This window comes from Eucyclogobius newberryi, unplaced genomic scaffold (assembly GCF_026437365.1).
Source record: "Eucyclogobius newberryi isolate DKJ021-1_F unplaced genomic scaffold, fEucNew1.0.hap1 SCAF_7, whole genome shotgun sequence".
Classification (NCBI taxonomy): domain Eukaryota; kingdom Metazoa; phylum Chordata; class Actinopteri; order Gobiiformes; family Gobiidae; genus Eucyclogobius; species Eucyclogobius newberryi.
Window position 1 is genome coordinate 21,518,779 of NW_027316389.1, and position 18,493 is coordinate 21,537,271.

Here is an 18,493-nt window from a genome sequence, read left to right on the forward strand (position 1 = left end):
AAAGGACGCATTATCCTGTGCAAGCTTTATGATCACCTTACACACTTTGCTCCCCCCGATATCAGCAGCTTCATCCTGCTGCTCACTTCCAGAACCCTCGGATGAGCTAAGGGACTTTTTACGTTTCCGGGCACAAGCAGCCAGAAAAGGCTGCTCCTCCTCGCCGTCCAGAACACCGACCATCGATCCACTCTCTTCCGCCATCTCCTGTCCCTCCAGACCGCCCACAGCGCAGACCCAACTCTTCTTTTTCTTCGTCTTCGCCAGGCTGGCGAGGGACCCTGGAGTGTATGCCCCAAACATCCCAACGGGCGTTAATTAACCTGCATTGATATAATTATTTTTCTTCTTCGCCTTTGGCATCAGTTGGTATCCGGTGAACTTGTACACCAATTGTTCCCTAATACTAAAAGTACTGAATGCACTGCAAGTACTTGGATCACAATCTACAATGATGTCACAACACAATCTGCCACTCTAAGAGATAAAAAGGGAAAATAACAACTTTGACAACGGATCCTGCAAAAACAACAATGGACAAGAAATGCGACCTCTGAAGCGTGTCAAAAAACAGATGTTTTTATAATTATAATAACTAAGATAAGATAAGATAATCCTTTAATATCCACACAAGGGGAAATTTCGTTGTTACAACGCAGTAGAAACAGGAGGAAAGGACAGATTATAGGAAGTTTCAAAAACACACTCTTAATAGAAGAACTCTTATGAACAAAAACAAAAAACTTATTAAAAAAACTCCTTTCATATCTTAATAGGGAATGGAGGGGGGGAAATAAAATAAAATAGATAAAAATGAAAAGATGAAGATAAAAATAAGATAATAAAATAATGATAATAGAATAAAATAAAAATAAAGTAAAAATAGCTAGCACAAGACTAGGTAATACTATTAGCAGGTAAGTAAACCGAATAAAAACAAAATAGAACACTCTTGTTTACAGGTATTGCACATGGTTACATCAGTATTGCACATGTTCAGGGCTAGCAGTGTTTGTTGTAAAGTCTGACAGCAGCAGGAAGGAAAGACCTGTGAAACCTCTCCTTCACACATCGAGGGTGGATCAGTCTCTCACTCAAGCTGCTCTCCAGAGCGGACAGAGTGTCCTGCAGGGGGTGACACTCATGGTCCAGCATAGATGTGAATCTAGCCAGGACCCTTCTGTCCCCCACCTCCTGCACCGAGTCCAGAGCACAGCCCAGGACGGAGCTGGACTTCTTGATGACTTTGTCCAGCTTCCTCCTCTCCCCCTCTGTGATGCTGCTGCTCCAGCAGGCCACACCGTACAAGAGCTGATGCCACCACAGAGTTGTAGAAGGTCTTCAGGAGTGGCCCGGTCACTCCAAAAGACCTGAGTCTCCTCAGGAGGTAGAGCCGACTCTGGCTCTTCCTGTACAGTGCGTCTGTGTTATGAGTCCAGTCCAGTTTGTGGTTCAGATGAACACACCTGAGTGTTCATCTGAACCACAAACTGGACTGGACTTGTATGAGTCCACTCTCTCAATGTCCCTTCCCTGGATGTTCACTGGCAATGGAAGCTGTGCAATGGCAAGAAGCCATTGCGAGTGACTGCGCATGGCCATGTCCTGTACAGTTGTCATTAAATGATGAAAACACTGCATACGCTAAAAGTACTAGAACTACTAATACTATTCTGCCACTCTAAAAGACAGGAAAAATTGCAACTTGGACGATGAATCACAAAAAAACTACAATATCGAGGCATACCAAAAGCAACAGCAAGAATCATACGAAACATATCTACAAAAAGGACCTTGAATGACGAATATGTGTTTCTATACTAATAAATATCTGCAAGAGCTAATACTCAATAGTTACTCAATAAATTAAATTATATATAAGAAATAAGAAATTAAATGATACAGAAATTAAGAAATATGAGCCCTATATATTTTGTATGAACTATGATTTGTTATTTGTAAACTGCAATATTGATTTAAAGCATCTTAGATAGACAGATCTATTGGTCAACTGTTCAAAACTGGTTTCTTACCTGGTTAAATAAAGGTTGATAATAACAATAAAGCCCCTCCTCTTAGTGGTGGTATTTCACCGTAGCAATTAGCAGATTTTGTATGTGTTTTCATTGATGAGAATTGTCCATGTGACTTGTTTTAACACAGCATGCATGACTCGGAGTCTAAATTAAAATAAATAAGTAATCGAAAGTAAGTATGAAGCAGTGGGCGGAGCTAAGGAAGTTAGGTGAAAACTGAAATGTTTGGAGTACTCACGCCTTGAATGTAGGACAATACAGGAATACTCAAACCTGCCTGAATCAAGCAAAAATACTTCTATGCATAAAATCATGTGGAGAGAATACCTTTAACATATTTAAAAGCTCAAAAAATGTCCCTTTAAAAGAAAAGCAGCATACTCGTCATTCAAATGTATTCCTCCTGAGGTTTTTCAGAGGTCAATACACTATCAAAGCTGCTTAGCTGGTATTTAGTGACAGACTGAGGGCAAGAGTGACTACAAGCCTGGTGCTTTAAGTTTGAATTGTGTTCATTATACAAAAAAAAATTCTAACTGGATAAAAATCTGTTATTTATTATCATAAATAATCAAACAAAACTGTAATTCTGATGCATCTATCTTTTCTTGTAGATTTCTTTGGTGGATGTGGAACAGGCACTTTTCCAACCGTATCCCTCTAAGATCATCTTCCAAAACTTCACTCCCGGGGAGACATTCAAGTTACCTCTGCAGCTTTTTAATAGGGACAAGGTATGTGTGTGTGTGTGTGTGTTTGTGTGTTTGTGTGTTTGTGTGTGTGTGTGTGTGTGTGTGTCGAGTTTATATGTTTTTCTGTTTTGGTTTGTTGAAGAGCAATTGTTTGCCTTTTGAAATTGAAACATCTGTGGATGCTCATCAGCGTGTGTAAAGGTTGTTGAGCTGCCCAGGAAGAAAGCTTTACTGAAAAACGTTCATTAGAGATTTATCTTTGTACTTTCTACAATACATCATTTTGAGATGATGAATAAGTCCTCAGTGGTGTATGTGTGGGATTTGCTGATCCAGTCTGTGATGTCTTGTTGTGAAGGTCCCGAGATATGTGAAGTTGGAGCTGCAGGAGTCTGAGTATTTCCGTGTGGCTGGTCCAGAGGACGCAAGTGGCAAAGTTGCACCAGGACTGTCTGCTAATTATACCGTTTTATTCAGCCCACAGGACAACAAGGTACGTTTACATTGCAAAAAACTGTAAAAATTGAGCATTAGGTTGCATCACAATATCCTTGATCCATACCTTACTGATACAGTAAGAGAGTACGCTGAGAAACAAGGTCAAAATGAGACGTAGCATTGGTAAATTAGGGGTAATAATCTCATCACAAGTGTGTTAAACTGTGCGCTATCGTCAGTGCACTGTCTTAGACTGAAGAGAACATTTGTTCTCTTTTTTCCAGGACTATCAGCATCGTCTGGTTTTTGTCACTGAGAGGGAGCGCTTCGAGATCTCAGCTGTTGCCATAGGACCACGTGCCATCCTAGACTTTCGGGACGAGCTCCTTCTTTCCGTCTGCCACGTGAAAGCCACTACAGAGAAGACTCAGCTTGTACGCAATATTGGAAACAGCAAAGCTAACTTCAAACTACAAACAACAGAGTCAGTTATAATTTATTAAATTATAGATTTAATGATGCCCTGGCTTGGGTGATATGTATTATTATTATTTTGGTTATTTTGCAGGCCTTTTTCTGTGATACCGACCTCTGGAAGTTTGGATGTGGGGCATAGTGTACAGGTGACAGTAACCTTTAGCCCCATGAGCGTTGGTGACCACAGACAGGACCTACTGCTGTACTACCACACTGGTGAGACATACAGTGCTACTATCAAAATATATCAAATATTTGTGTTGTTTCATCCCAATGAAGGAAAAAAACATTTTCATTCTAAAGAAGCATGTGTCCAACATTGCACATTGCAAATTTTGTTTGATTATATCTTGGGCTTTATTCAGGCATGTGATTAGCTATGTATTAGCTTTGTGTACAAAGGCATATTAGGGCCACTTATTGAAGCCTTTTTTTTTTTTTTAGCTAAAGCAAATTAGCTAGAAATAAGTTAGCAGCTTTGTGAGAATACCATGCACATTTACCAGTGTTTAAACAAATTTGCTTGTAAACCATAGCAAATTTAGATAGCATCTAGACTAGGAGTGTGTATGTGGGCTGTGTCACACAACAGAGGACACAGTTTGGAAATTGCCCAGCTCCATCAGCTACTTTCAGTTTAGATTTTGTCACTGGTTTAGGTCAAAGTGTAGGTTTGATACTGATATTCCAATGCAATATGACTGGTGCACACATGCTCTAGAAATCACATTGTTTTGAAAAAAAAAACAAAGAAAAAAAAACATTACTGGATACATGGGAACCATTATATACATTTGGAGACCTTGACCTGAAGATCAAAAGACTGAGATCCAGAGACATCAAATCATCAAAATGTTTGTTTTTTTAAATCGAGAAGTCCAATACTTTTTCAGTAAAACAGGTGGTTTAGAACAAAGTAAAATAAAAATAAATAAAAGTCTGTATAGTTAATGCTCATTAAATCATTACTTAAAGCTATTTTATTAAATTTTTTGAAAAGATCAGATGAAATCAAAAAAATAAATTGTGATTACGGTACTATTTTTTCCAAATCACACATTTACTAATTAAATGAGAGAAAAACGCTTAAAAAGCTTAAAAAGAATAAGACGGGACCAAAGAATGATTACCTTTATAGATAAAATTGTGACAATTCTTGTTATGTGAACAATTCTTCTCACAGCACTGTACATCCAGCAAATATCTCTCTGCAAAGTCCTGTATTGGAAATTATTATAACCTCAACTTATACATGGAGGGAAATAATGAAATACTTTAAATACTGGAAGCCACATTTCAAGAGACTGTGGAAAACCATTTTATTGTATTTTAATTCCCCAGATATCAATATCTGTGTAAATTGTAGCTTAAGCCTGTCTATCCTGCTGATGCTGTTTTGAGTCTCCCTGTAAATTTACTTTTGTGCTTCGCCCTTTGCAAATAACTATTGGGTGTAGCTCCTTGGCTATTTACATACTAGAGCAGACAGTGGTGCATTCTACAAACCACCAACACATTACTGGTTTCCAATCTCTATCCAATTTTGCGTGAGTTTAAAGATTTTGCAGTAAATGACAAAAATAAATCAGTAATAGGTATGGTAAAGTAGAGATGGGCAATAAAATAATAGCAAAATGTATGTCAACTTGACATTTTATCAATAGCAATAAAAAAATGGTTTAGTGGAATGTTCGATAGCTTTGCCCTCATGTGACAAACGCAGGAGGCCATCAAGCAAGTAAGTGGAACTGGTTTACTTGCATGTGGATTGGTGGACATTTAATAATTTTGACCTTTATTTAACCAGGATATTCCCACTGAGATTGATAATCTCATTTTCAGAGGCTCCAGAGGGGAGACTGTTGTACAGGGGAAATATTAGCACCAAGAGCACCAAGAGAAAACTCTCTTTTGACACTTTCTAAATTGAATAACTGAACTGTTTTTGCTCTGTCATTCTTATTGCCACATGAGATTGAAAAAAATGTGTACTGAACACCTGAACAATTTGGTAGAATAATGTATCTGTTTTTGTGTCATTTATCAAAGCTGAATTGCTGTATTTTAAACTTGCCATGTACAAAAAACACATCCACAAAACATCTACTGCAATCCTGGTCCATCCTTGCAATTACCCTCATGCTACATCAAAGTCTAAAACAGGGACTTCACACTTGGGGATTAATTAGGGTTAAAGAATAAAGTTTAGAAAGGGGTAGGCATTAGCCAAGGTTGCAGTTTTTTGCCAAAAGCACAAGAGATCAAACTTTTTTTCTTTTTGTAGGTTATATTCTGAAGCAAGTTCTTGCAGCACTGTATTACTTTGCAACTTGCATCAAGCTATTCAGAGTCAAGGTTTGTTTAATCATTTTAGAGATGGATGGCATGTGTCAACAAGAGATGCTGCTGTAACTAAATTTAACGTTATTAAAGAAGTCTGATAAAAGGCTGATTAAGTAAATTATAAACACAATGATTTCTCTGACTTGTGCCACTTCAAAGTGATTTCTATTGCTGAATTCAACATCCAAGTTTGCAGGAATTAACCAGTTTTTTTTAATTAGCAATGCCTCGCCCACTTTTAGAGAGGTGTGCAGAGAAGCCAGAAATGTGAAAGAAGGCTGATCAAATCAGCTGTTATCGGTGCTTTGTCACCTTGACATACTTTAATTCCTCTTTATGGGAAATGAATGAATGGGGCTATTTTGGATTTAGATTTTTGTTCTTGTTACAGTTTTATGATATTTTACTCTTCCTTTGTGTAGAGCTGATAAACAAATAGTGGATAACAGATTTATGTTATTCTTTAATGTGATTGTTTCCCTGTGTGCCTTGCTGTGCCTTTTTCTCTACATGTGCGTGATCCAGAGCAGTTTGCAGTGCAGCCATGTAAACAGGAGAGCCTGCTAAAGAAGTGGGACCAATAGCGAACAGCAGCATTAAGCATTTATAATGGGAGGGCAAGCTTGGGTCCTGAACACCACTTACAGCCCATCAAGACACTATCATTTTTAATTTAGCACCTTTCCCCCCTCTCTCATTCTGCCTTGTATGTTTCAGGTTTGTTTGCTGCCAAAGTAATGTGGCACTAAGCACTGTAATGTTTGGTCTGATACCGACGTGAGTGTGGATGTGGATATGATATGTGCATTCAAGCCACTCTTAACTAGGATGTAATATAATTGCTCATTGTCATTCGTTCCCTTCTGTGCTCCGTTAATCACACCTTGTTGAGACCATATACCACTTATGTCTTTAGTCACTGTGTAGAAAGGTAGACAGCTCCACTGGTTTGATAGTTTAGCACCGTGGGGACTCCAGCCTTTATGAACAGAGAATTCGGATAGATAAATACAAGGGGCTACGATCAAAGACAGCAGAGGGATTGAAAAATATCTCTTTGCTGTGCACAGAGAGAACTAATTGCAAAAATACAGAGCCAAGGGAAAGACTGGGTCAGGCCGACAGCCAGGAGGAAAGTATTAACAATAAGCTGCAGTGCTCCCTGTCTGTCAGACACTGTCATAGCATCCGGATTTGAGAAGATAATTGCTTTTCTTGACTCTCTGTTCCACTCGCTCATTTCCCTTCCATCACTCATTGTCGGTCTTGGCTCTCCTCTCTCTCTCAGAATCAGCATCAGCATCAGAAAAGTTTTATTGCAATTGCCAATGAACAAAATTCACAAACAGGAAAGTCTGAAGTTTAGTCAGAGTCACTGTTGATGTCACCTTGACATTTGACAATCTTTTCCACATGTCACACAATCCAAACATGCTTCAGAAGTGCTGTCTTTTTTTTTACCTAAGGTTGTATCGCACTGCAGGATGCTGTAGGGGAAGCAAGTCATACAACTTCTGAGCCTTTTTCGGCCCTCTGTACTAGAAAGAGGTTTTAAATCAGTTTTAATGTTAAACAAATCAAGCAAATTGTCTCTCAAGACATACTGTGGCATTTTTGCTGGCATGGAGACATTCTTTTATGTATTGCGTTTTATCTGTGGATATCTAACTCTTGTCAAACTTATCATCTTTCAGAGTTAGATTAGATTATCATCAGATTACATCACTTATTCATCTTATGTGTGGTCCATATACTGACTAGTTTGCCTCAATCGCCCCTGAAGTACCTGTAAATCCAGAGAGTGAATGGCCAGATTTCTTTTCTTCTGTAAATTAGATCTATAGTTGTCTCTATGCTGTCAAGTTTGTAGGACACTGTACATCATAAAGTACAGCTCCTGCGGAAGAGGCCAGTGTTTTGGCTTATCACACTATATTTATTTTTAATGTTGCCCCTCACGTCAGGAAAAAGGACTGCACAGCATTTGTTTGCTGTTCAGTGTTCATTTTGGCTAAGAAAAGCCAACCCTTTCATTAATCTGCAGGAATATGGCTAAAAGATTTGTCTGCTGTTGGAGTTTTTTCAGATTTGTTCCAAATCACATACAAGCTTCGTGACCATGTAATTATATTTTGTGTTTTAATTCAAACTTAATATCAATCCAACCCAATATGAAAGCTTTTGTTTATAAATGTTTTTTCCCTATGATCATTCCATACAATACAATTCCCGGTATTAGGCCATCATCCTATACAAATAGTAATTGACTTTGCCCACGATATTGCTCTAGTCCATCTGATTTGAATTTCAACAAACTCATTCAGCTCATTTACAAATTCTGGAAGCCGGGCTTTGCATTGCAGATATTTTTGTTGATAGTCTGTGCCACTGTTAAAATCCCCAAAATATTTACACTGTTTAGGCCTTTGCTTGTGCCTTACACTGCAGGACAGGTGCACTTTACTTTAGTGTTGTTAAACAGCTTAAACGTCCTCCCATCTCACTGTAACATGCCTGACTGTCATTTAAAAGTGTGTATTTGTGTGTATTTGCATGTAAATCTAATGTCTACTTCTCGATTTTGACAGGTGAAGTCGTTTGCATCAGTTTATTTGGAGCTTGTGAAGAAATAGACATCCAACTTGAGTCTGACCTGGTTCTGCTGGACAAGACTTTCATATCTTTGTCGAGTGTGCAGACCGTGTCCCTCACAAACACCAGCCACATCCCGCTGCGCTACTTTTGGACTACACAGCCCAGATGCTGTGAGCAGGAGGACATGCCCAGGTGGGTGTAGGGTGGACTTCATTTGCATACATGTATAAATGTATAGAACAACCGGGACAATATTCAGAAAACCTATAAAATCCCCATGTAGTCTTTAAAAGCCCAAATCTCTCTTGGGTCTGACACATGAGTCCTTGTAGAAGGTGCAGTATATATTCATTTCCCCCTCATTTTCATAGGTCTCATTTCAGTGAAATGACAGATGAAATATAATCAGCATCAGAAAAGCTTTATTGTCAGTGTGCAAGATTCACAAACTAGGCCAACAGAGATATGTAATCTTTGAGACTGGAAAAAATAAAATAAAAAATAATAAAATCCTAAAATGTACATTATTTCCAGCATACACGTTTTGTTTTGTTTTGGTTTTTTTTCAGATCAGAAATCTATTTTAAACATGGCGGAAAAAAAACAGCCATATGCTCTGCCGATGATCAGATGGTATCTGATGGAGGAATAACATGGTGGTCAAATGAAGGAATACAGACCACAGACATTAAGATACGAAAGCTCTTCACCATTCATGGAGGGTCCCAAATCCAGCAGCCTGAGACTCTACACTAGGAAGGAGGCCGTGGACTAATGAGTGTGAGAGCCACTTTCCAGGGCAAGGCCCCAACAGATGATGTGCTCAGTGAATGTCTCAAACAATAGGGAACAGAGGATGATGAGGTGCTTGAGGGACCATCATGGGAGAACAAGACCCTACATGGGATGTACCACCGGAACATAACTGAAGTGGCTGATATCAAGAAATCCTACCAATGGCTGGAAAGAGCCAGTCTGAAGGACAGCTCAGAGGCCCTGATCATGGCTGCACAGGAACAGGCCAAGATCTACCACACTAGACAAGACCCAAAGTGTAGGCTGTGCAAAGAGGCCCCTGACCATCCCACACATAACTGCAAGGTGTAAGATGCAGGGACAGCATACATGGAGCGTCATAACCAAGTGTCTGGCATAGTGTACAGAAACATCAGTGCGGAGTATGGACTGGGAACCCCAAGGTCAACGTGGTAAACATCTCTAAAGGTGGTAGAGAATGACCGAGCCAAGGTCTTCTGGGACTTCCAGATACAGACTGGCAGAATGTTGATGGAAAAACAGCCAGACATTGTGGTAGTGGATAAAAAGCAGAGGGAAGCCGCTCAGAGAGGCGCTGGAGAAGGCATGGATGGTGAAGGCGAAGGCAAAAGTGGTGCCCGTGGTAATTGGAGCACTCAGGCCAAACAAAGATACTGAAACCCTCCGGCTCCCTGGCTTCTAGTAGAGGACCTGATTTTAGAAAAAAATGATTAGACTACTCACAAGGGTGAAAATCTGATAATCTGAAGGTGAAATAAAAATTCAAACTTGAAATTAAAAAAATTAACCCTGAAAATAAATATGCTTTGAAAAACATTACTTTTCCCAGTTTCACATTTAAATTTTTTGGTTTCAAAGATTATCAAATATGTTTAGCTCCATGCTATGGAATTGCCAATAACATTTAAGTGTTAATTAGTTTCATTTGAATCACTGGCAACAAAGAATACTATTCTGCAATTCAAGTTATTTGTATTGCTGTTCAGTTGGTGTCCCTGTTTAACCTAACTGTAAGACTAATACAAACACTGCAACGTATTTGCTTTATTATCCAGTACTACTCAGTTGCCAAATTTTTGCTTCTCCATGACCTCCCTTACCCTGTGTGCTGTGTACTCAGGTGCGCCATGCTTCCCCTGAGGGAGCAGCCGGAGGGCTTTCAGAGTGAGTTCAACCCTACAGCCATCCCTCACTCTGGGCCTCCGTCCACCACTTCACAGAACCCTCTCTCTGACCTTTCAAATAATGAAGGTGCCATTACTCTGGAGCCAATGGTATGTATATGTATAAGTTACTTTTTTCCATCACATCATCATTACATAATTAGACTATTTTCTTTATTTCAGCGTGTTCTGGCATTTTAAAAGTTCAATAAGACAACAGATTACAATATTTTCCTCCTCAAATGTCTTAAGCCAAATTACTTTCTACTTTCTGATACAATACCCCTGTGTAGATCCATATTTATTAGACAAAACAAGACTGTGACAGCGTCCCCTTTGAGCCCCAGGCCTGTCAGCTAATGTTGACATTGCTGCCGCTGCTAGTGTCTCCTTCAGCTCAACTCAATCAGCCTCCCAAGGCACAGAAAGATAAAAGAGGTGAAAGAAAGAGAGGAAATCAGCCAATAACAACACAAAACTTTGGAAGGACAGCTAAGAACAGTGTTTGTTAGTCTGCTCATGCTGCCGTCCACCCACCTAAGCAGTTAGAAAAAGGAAGATCCTGACCGGGGTCAGAGGTCATTGGAGCATTAAAAAAAAAAAAAAAAAAAAAAAAAAACTGAACCATGTTGATGCGTTTTTATTCTATCATTCTTACACTGTTGTTTTCTTAGGCGGGTGAAATATGGCCAAATGTTACAGCAGAGTTCTGCATCATCTTCAAACCAGTAGCAGCCACTCTGTACCAGCAGACCCTGTACTGTGATATTACAGGTCAGTGAGTGAATCTTGAGGAGAGATGAAAATCCCTGTAGTTTTTTGTGGAATCCCCAGCACCTTGATTTTGACTGTTTGTTCTTCCAGCCGACTCTTCCCCTCTGCTTGAAATCAATTCTTTTCTCATATCAGATCCTCCCTTTGAGTTTGATGCAGAGTCAGACTGCCTGTCTGTCTGACTGGCAAACTTTAATGGCCTTTAAATGTCTTTTAGGGACACTCTAACAACACATATTTATACTTAAATCTATGTTATATTTGGCTGCACAAAGCAATCCACATCAAATTAAGTAGTTAAAAGGTTGTTTGTAAATTTGCATGTGGGCTTCACTTGTGTCTGCTTAACCGGATGGACACATTTACATTAATTTCCATGCTTTCCAAGGCAGACCTGACCTGACGACAAAGGTCAAAGATAACTAAAGAGAAGGAGACCTATTTCTTACTTTACAAATCTATCTTTTCTTCTGATATGAATGTTTTGAAACATTTCCTTAGTAACACGTTATTGTTATTGTTATTAATATAATTTTAAAATATATACTTCTCTAGGGCGTGAGTCTCCTTTATGTCTAACAGTCAAAGGGGAAGGCCTGGGACCAAAGCTTGAGCCTAATTACACAGTGATGGACATGAAAAATATATGCATTGGTGACAACGATTGGTATGAGGTATGCTACAACATGTCACATTTGACCATGGTTAAAATGTTAAATGTTGTTAAATAAGAAAATATTGTTTTTCTTCTAGATGACATTGACCAACAAAGGCCTGATTGATGCCCCTTTCAAGATGTCCAGCCCCAACACCACTTTTGGGCACTTTTTCTCCTTTAGTCCAGTTGAAGCTGTTGTTCCTCCTGGGGCCTGCCAGACAGTTAAAGTCACTTTCTCCAGTTCAGTCTTGGGAACTTTTTCAGAGGATTTGCTACTTACAGTGAAAGGACAGCCTCGTCCTCAAACCTTGACATTCAGGTAGTAATTTGAAATCAGTGGTGTTGGACAAAAACAACAATCCTCATATATGTTCAATCCATGAAGCAAGAAGCAAAACAACAAGAAACATGTTTTAGTTTCCACTAGTGTCATTGTTATAAAATTTGCCATTTTTTTCCTATTCACAATTTTGTTTCATGTTCACATTTTGTGGTTTCTTTTCAGGGGTAATGTAAATGGTCCAACCTTTGACTTTGATGTGACAGAACTCAATTTTGGAGATGTAGCATTTGGTAAGTGTTTTTCTTGTCTGTTATTACTGACATTTTGTCAGTTCTGGCTAACTCTGTGGTAGGTAGGTATCTTCCTTGCATTTTTGTTAACATGTTTTCTTTTTTGCAGGGTTTCCTCAAACTGCTATTTGCACACTTTTCAACAGATCATTTGTGCCAATGACATTTTCCCTGCATGTGCTGGGGGATGGGTTAGGCCTCCCCAGCGTGTCTTGTGTCCAACAGGTGAATGACAAGTCCAGAAGCCAGTGGCAGGGTTGTACAGCTAAAGACCGTCATGTGAGGCCCAAAGAATTCACTGTCAACCCTGAATCACACTGTGTTCCGGTCATGTCAGAAGTTACCATAACGGTACAGTATGCCCAATGCCCTTATTTATCATGCATACATTATATCCTTGGTTAGAATCACTATTCACTGACACTTATAATTGTTTGTCGAGATGACTTGAAAATGGTTTCTTTTGTAAAGGTTACTCTGTGCTCCAATACGGTCAAAAGATATGAGCTGGCACTGGCCGTAGACGTGGAGAGTGTTGGGGAGAAAATCAGGACTTTGCCACTTATTGCAAGGTTTGTTTTCCTATAATCACACACAGCACCTGGAACATGAATATGAACATGATCTATTACAGCACAATCACCTGTGTTTTTGTATACTTTTCTGTCATCCTATTGGCTATTTTTTCAGCTGGCTCTTCTATCAGTACACAAAAAACACTGTATAACATAACAATTGTTTTAAAAGCCGTACACCTTTTAATTATCTGTGATTTACAGCTTGACATTTTGGAAAGTCCTGAGTAAGGAACATCATCAAATAGCATTTCTCCTTTTGTATTTATGCTCAGGTGTACTGTGCCATACCTTGAAGTAGATACTCCACTCTTGGACTACAACAATTGTTTCCTCGATCTCCCTTATGAACAGAAAGTACATTTGGTAAACACAAGCTCTCTTCCTGCTTGTTATGGCGTCCTAGAGCAGGTAGACTTCTAATTTGTCCCCCTTTAATAACAGTGTCTAGTAGCATACAGTCCCATTATATTTTGTTCATTTATGTTCATGTTTTTTTGTTTGACCCAGGAGTTGGAAACTAATTCATCGTTACATTTCAAGAGCCTCATACTCAGAGGGGTCATTTTACCCCACAGCTCAGAGGACCTTCCTGTATGTGTCATTGCAAAGGCTGTGGGAAGATTGCATTGTAACATGCAAATTGCTGTGTTTGGCAGTACACAGCCACCTCTGGTCAGTCCCAGCAGTACACACTATACAAAATTGTAAAAAGGACATATTGGTTTCCCAATATCAACCTCACAGCACAACTATTTGTACTTTGTGCTATACAATTTTCAATATGATTTTAGCCATACCTAAACAATGCATTATCAGACAATATTGCTCATATTGTGTTCATTTTTTCTATAGGAGGTTGTGTTGTCCTGTGTTGGGCAAGGACCAATAGTTCATGTCCAGAGTACCCACCTGGACTTTGGCAGAATCCCAGTATTGAACGACATCGTAAAATCCCTGATACTTCTAAACCAGTCTCCTATTCCAGCTCATTTTTCTGTATTAATGGTAAGTACCAACTGTTGTGTCTTTAAGCTGCTTCACAGTCTGCTTGGTCTTGAGCGCATTTGATTTTAAATTCTAACAAATATATAGATGAAACTGTGACGTTCTAATTGTTGTAAAAATGTATTTGTGAGTTGAGGAGTTTCTCCCAGCACACTCACGCAACAAACAGTGCAGATTCTGTTAGAAGTATATTACATTTTGATCAATAAGTTGGCACTGCAGCACACAAACCGAATGAGTAGAGATCATGGGAGTCTTGTAGTTGAAGTACTTACCATACTATACACCCAAAGCTGTTTTTGTTGAATAAAAATGAGCAACAACTGACTTTGTACAATCAATAATAGATAGCACAGCTGAAGTAAACTGTAGTTTACTGCTGCATGGATTTAAATAATTTGACCTGCTGCATCAAATCAATACAAATTAAGCTGTTAAATCAGGCAGGTTTGATGTGATTATTGAGATCACATAGTTTTTTCATTTTTTGTTTTCATTCTGCTTCTTTTCTTTTTGTTTCACACCACATCACAATGACAATGTTTATATTCCATATTTCAACAACACGGCATATAGAGCAGAATTGTAAATAGAACTACTGCTTGGTATGTAGAGTGAGCACTGCAAAGGCACTTATGAATGACTGCACATGAAGATTTTATTTAAATATTTTCTTTATTTTTTATTATTTTTATTTCTTTATTTGATTTTTACATTTTCAGTGTTTAGAAGTATTTTGATGAATCTACAGTTTTGTGTGTAGGTTCTAGGTTTTATCTTTCTTCATGTAGACAAGCAATTAGGCTCATAGCACTCTAAACTGTTGATTTGATGATGCAGTCATTTGATATACACATTCATCATCCTAAATTTGTCAATATCGTCCTTCTGGCCTGACAGCACAGTGTGAGTAAAGTACCTCCACAATTGAGATTGTGTCCAGCATCACATTTCAGTGGTCTAACGTCTGCCTGGACTCTATGCCTGTTTCCACTCTGTGGGCATGCTGTAGAACTCCACAGACACTCTGATTGTATTTGCTTCTCTGCAGAGACAGAGAAAGTACTTTTGGTGTGTGGAGCCCAAAGAGGGGGAGGTGCCAGGCGGGGGCCAGCTGGAGCTCCAGGTCGTGGCACATCTGAAGGACACGCTTCACTTTGAAGATGAACTGGAAGTGTCTGTCCAGGACTGTGGCACTCTCATTGTCTCAGTGTATGGAAAAGGCATTGGCACCACTATAGTCAGTGATAAGCCTTTTGCCCCAAATGTTGATCTAGGGACACACTTTAGGTAAGCTCATCCCAAAAGGATGATTGTTTTTGTGTATCTACACAGACAACAGCCTAGTTTTGTGACATAATGACATAATATGACTCTACACAGGATGTTCATATATGCATGTATAGATACAAGTACATATTACAAACCATATACCACAATGGTACAAGTTAATTGTTATATTAATTACAATGAATTACATAATTGATTATTTTCATAACTTGTGCTTTGTAGTCATGGGTTGTACCAGTACCACTTCAAGCTCACCAACCTTGGTTTAAGGACCCACCGTATGTATTGGCGGACTGATGGCTTATTGAATAAAACCCAGAGGGTAAATAAACCAGGGAGTCAAACCTCACTCCCCCCCATCATTCCTCCTAAGAAAAAGAACCTGCTCCTCCAGGGGTCCAGGGGGTCCTCTCGAGTGGAGAGGCCAGTGTTTAGTCTAAATCCTTCTCGTGTGGAACTCTTCCCCGGTCAATCAGTGGATATGATTTTAACAGGATCGTGTAATACTCCCATGGTGAGAATGTTTTTTTTGTTTTCTTTCATTAAATAGTTGCATCATTGAGTAAATGTGACATTATGTTTTTTCCTAGGAAGTGCATGAGCGTCTGGTGTGCAACAGCATAGTGGGTAACACTGGCTCCTGTGACAACATCATGACTGTAGATGTCACTTGTTACTTTGTGGCCCCTATGCTCAGTATTTCACCCAAACAGTTGCATTTCTGCTTAGAGAAGGTTTGACAAAACAGAGTAAACTCCCATAAAAACACATTGACAAGGTTCTGCATATACATAATTAGTTTTGTATGTTTTAGGCCCCAAGAAAGAGCATCTTGCCACAATATAAAAGGCTGCTACTAAAGAATGTCTCAACTCTCACTTTATTCATGGATCTTCAAACTGTAGAGCCGTTCTTCCTCTGTCAGGCCCAGGGTTCACAGAGCTCTGCTACTACAAAGGTACATTTAGATTGCAAATATATAAATAACAAATCATTTAAAATACAATTTCACTTCCCATCTAATGCATCTATTAAAGTATTATATGCAATTATTCTATTATTTTAAAGGTTATCAAGTGATTTAAGTTCATTCAACCAAAAACATACTTTTGAAGGTTTCTCTTGCCAGATTATCAACTCTTTAAAATAATTTCTTTCCAGATGATGGCTTTAGATGAGGGAAAGAACGCTGAGCTGTGGGTATGTCTTAATCCAGGCTTTTGTGAGGATCGGGTGTCACGAGTGCTTGATGGGGTAACATTTTTCATAGTCTTGCCTGAGGCTCTTTCATTTTACCTAGCTTGAGAGTCTTTTCAGGACTCCAATGTTATAATAAAATGAAGTTTCATTATATATGTTTTCTCTAGATTATTATATTGATTGAATGTAATTTCTCTTGGTATTTTCTCTCTCTCTCTCAGTTCCTTGAGATAAAGTACCGAGGACATCCCCAGCAGGATACTGTAGAGCTGCATGGCGAGATTCACTTCCCCAATCTGTTCCTTTCAAGCACATCAGTGGATTTTGGCTGTGTGCTTAACTCCACTGAAACTCAGAGAGAAATCACAATAAGTAACTGCTCGCCTCTGCCTGTGGTGTATCATTGGACATTTCTGGACCAAAAGCTCAGTACCCCGAGGTATGTAAAGACACATCATGAAATGGCCTTGAAATAGGGAATCAAAATACTCCTTTGAGAAAGAGAAAATAAAAAGTTTCAGGAGCATGCTAGGAAAATTATCAGTAAAACAAAATAGTTTTATTATATTATTTATGTTTTCGCATTGGAGTGTGTAAGTGATTTGGTATTGAAGAAACAAAAAATGAAAAAGGATTTTGCAAATGCAAATGTATTATTCAATTAATACAGCCTCCTCAATGTGTTCTTTACTCTTCTCTATCCATATGAAAGAGCCAGGGCTGATGCCAGTGGTACTGACTAAACAAGATTCTGAGACAATAACAAAATGGGTCCTGGCCATATATTTAAACTGTCCCAGGGATAAGTAAGTACAGTAGCTATAGATTTAACCTTCCAAATTGAAAGCCAAATCCATTATAAATGCTCCAGTAGGGACAAATCTACTGATTGTATACTTTACAGTGTTCCAGTGTGCTTTTTTTAGTACTCTGATTTGGCCACTCCTTTAGAAATATACACTGAATTCTATAGTAGTTTCTCAGTCCATGGCCTTGAACCAAGTTAATGCAATAGCTGCAACAAGATTTATCACTTCAGTCCACACATAGCACTATTACACATTACTATTCTTCCCTTTTTTCCCCCCATGTCAGAGTTTAACATTCCAGAGTTTCCTTTTTCCTTTGCTCTCTCACTCTTTTTCTCTCTTCTGTTGCTTCTGCTCTCTTGCCTTATCAGCCTCCTCTTCTTCTCACCCTGTCTTCTCAGATTGTGACCTTCCTTAACAGTGCATACCAAATGCTGTCCTACTAATTAAATGGAGACCTCACTCGCTTTCTAAAATCTGTCTTCTTACTGACTAAACCTGCACTATCGAGCCATGTCCAGCTAATTACATCGCTATCAGTAATTACACCAGAGACTGTGGGGAAGAGATTTTCAATAGAGCTTACTCCATACTCCACATATCCATCTGTTTGGCAGAGTGATAGTGGCAGAACAATGCACTTAAATACCAATGCCTATCTTTCTTCAAGCATCTACAAAGGCCACTCATGATCTCTTCTGGTGTTTCAGACTAATAAATCACTTTAGTGCATCTTTTGTTGTACACATACGAAAAGACTTTTTGAAGCCAAGTAACATATACAACATACGATGGCCGCTTGCATAGAATATAAAATGTTTGTGAGCTCTGTAGTATAATAATTGGGCAGTTCCCTGGTTACCACGGGGACACAATTTACACATTAGCAAACACTGTCTGTTCAGTTTATTAGCTGGTCTAAAAACAAAAGATACAAAATGGATTGAATGTTTTCTGGAGCCTGTGATCAAAATGAGTTTGTGGTCCGGTTTCGACAAAAAGGGTGAATATATCACTGAAAAGCAGTTGGATTTGTCATGCTGTCATGTCATAAGGAAAATTCCAGCTTTCTGTTTTTTTTATGT

At 38.9% G+C, this 18,493-nt stretch overlaps 1 protein-coding gene across 1 annotated transcript in view; it reads left to right on the forward strand.

Annotated features, from left to right (window-relative positions):
• Positions 1-18,493, forward strand: part of hydin (HYDIN axonemal central pair apparatus protein) — a 50,816-nt gene that overhangs the window by 7,201 nt on the left and 25,122 nt on the right. Inside the window, exons 2-22 of the mRNA XM_072434419.1 lie at positions 2,651-2,770; positions 3,087-3,221; positions 3,451-3,650; positions 3,735-3,859; positions 8,575-8,773; positions 10,479-10,632; positions 11,196-11,295; positions 11,851-11,969; positions 12,049-12,272; positions 12,459-12,526; positions 12,636-12,877; positions 12,998-13,098; positions 13,377-13,512; positions 13,612-13,776; positions 13,957-14,109; positions 15,161-15,399; positions 15,622-15,913; positions 15,990-16,133; positions 16,214-16,357; positions 16,561-16,653; positions 16,821-17,038. Coding sequence (XP_072290520.1) covers positions 2,651-2,770; positions 3,087-3,221; positions 3,451-3,650; positions 3,735-3,859; positions 8,575-8,773; positions 10,479-10,632; positions 11,196-11,295; positions 11,851-11,969; positions 12,049-12,272; positions 12,459-12,526; positions 12,636-12,877; positions 12,998-13,098; positions 13,377-13,512; positions 13,612-13,776; positions 13,957-14,109; positions 15,161-15,399; positions 15,622-15,913; positions 15,990-16,133; positions 16,214-16,357; positions 16,561-16,653; positions 16,821-17,038 — 3,371 coding nt within the window. The remainder of the gene's footprint in view (positions 1-2,650; positions 2,771-3,086; positions 3,222-3,450; positions 3,651-3,734; positions 3,860-8,574; positions 8,774-10,478; positions 10,633-11,195; positions 11,296-11,850; positions 11,970-12,048; positions 12,273-12,458; positions 12,527-12,635; positions 12,878-12,997; positions 13,099-13,376; positions 13,513-13,611; positions 13,777-13,956; positions 14,110-15,160; positions 15,400-15,621; positions 15,914-15,989; positions 16,134-16,213; positions 16,358-16,560; positions 16,654-16,820; positions 17,039-18,493) is intronic.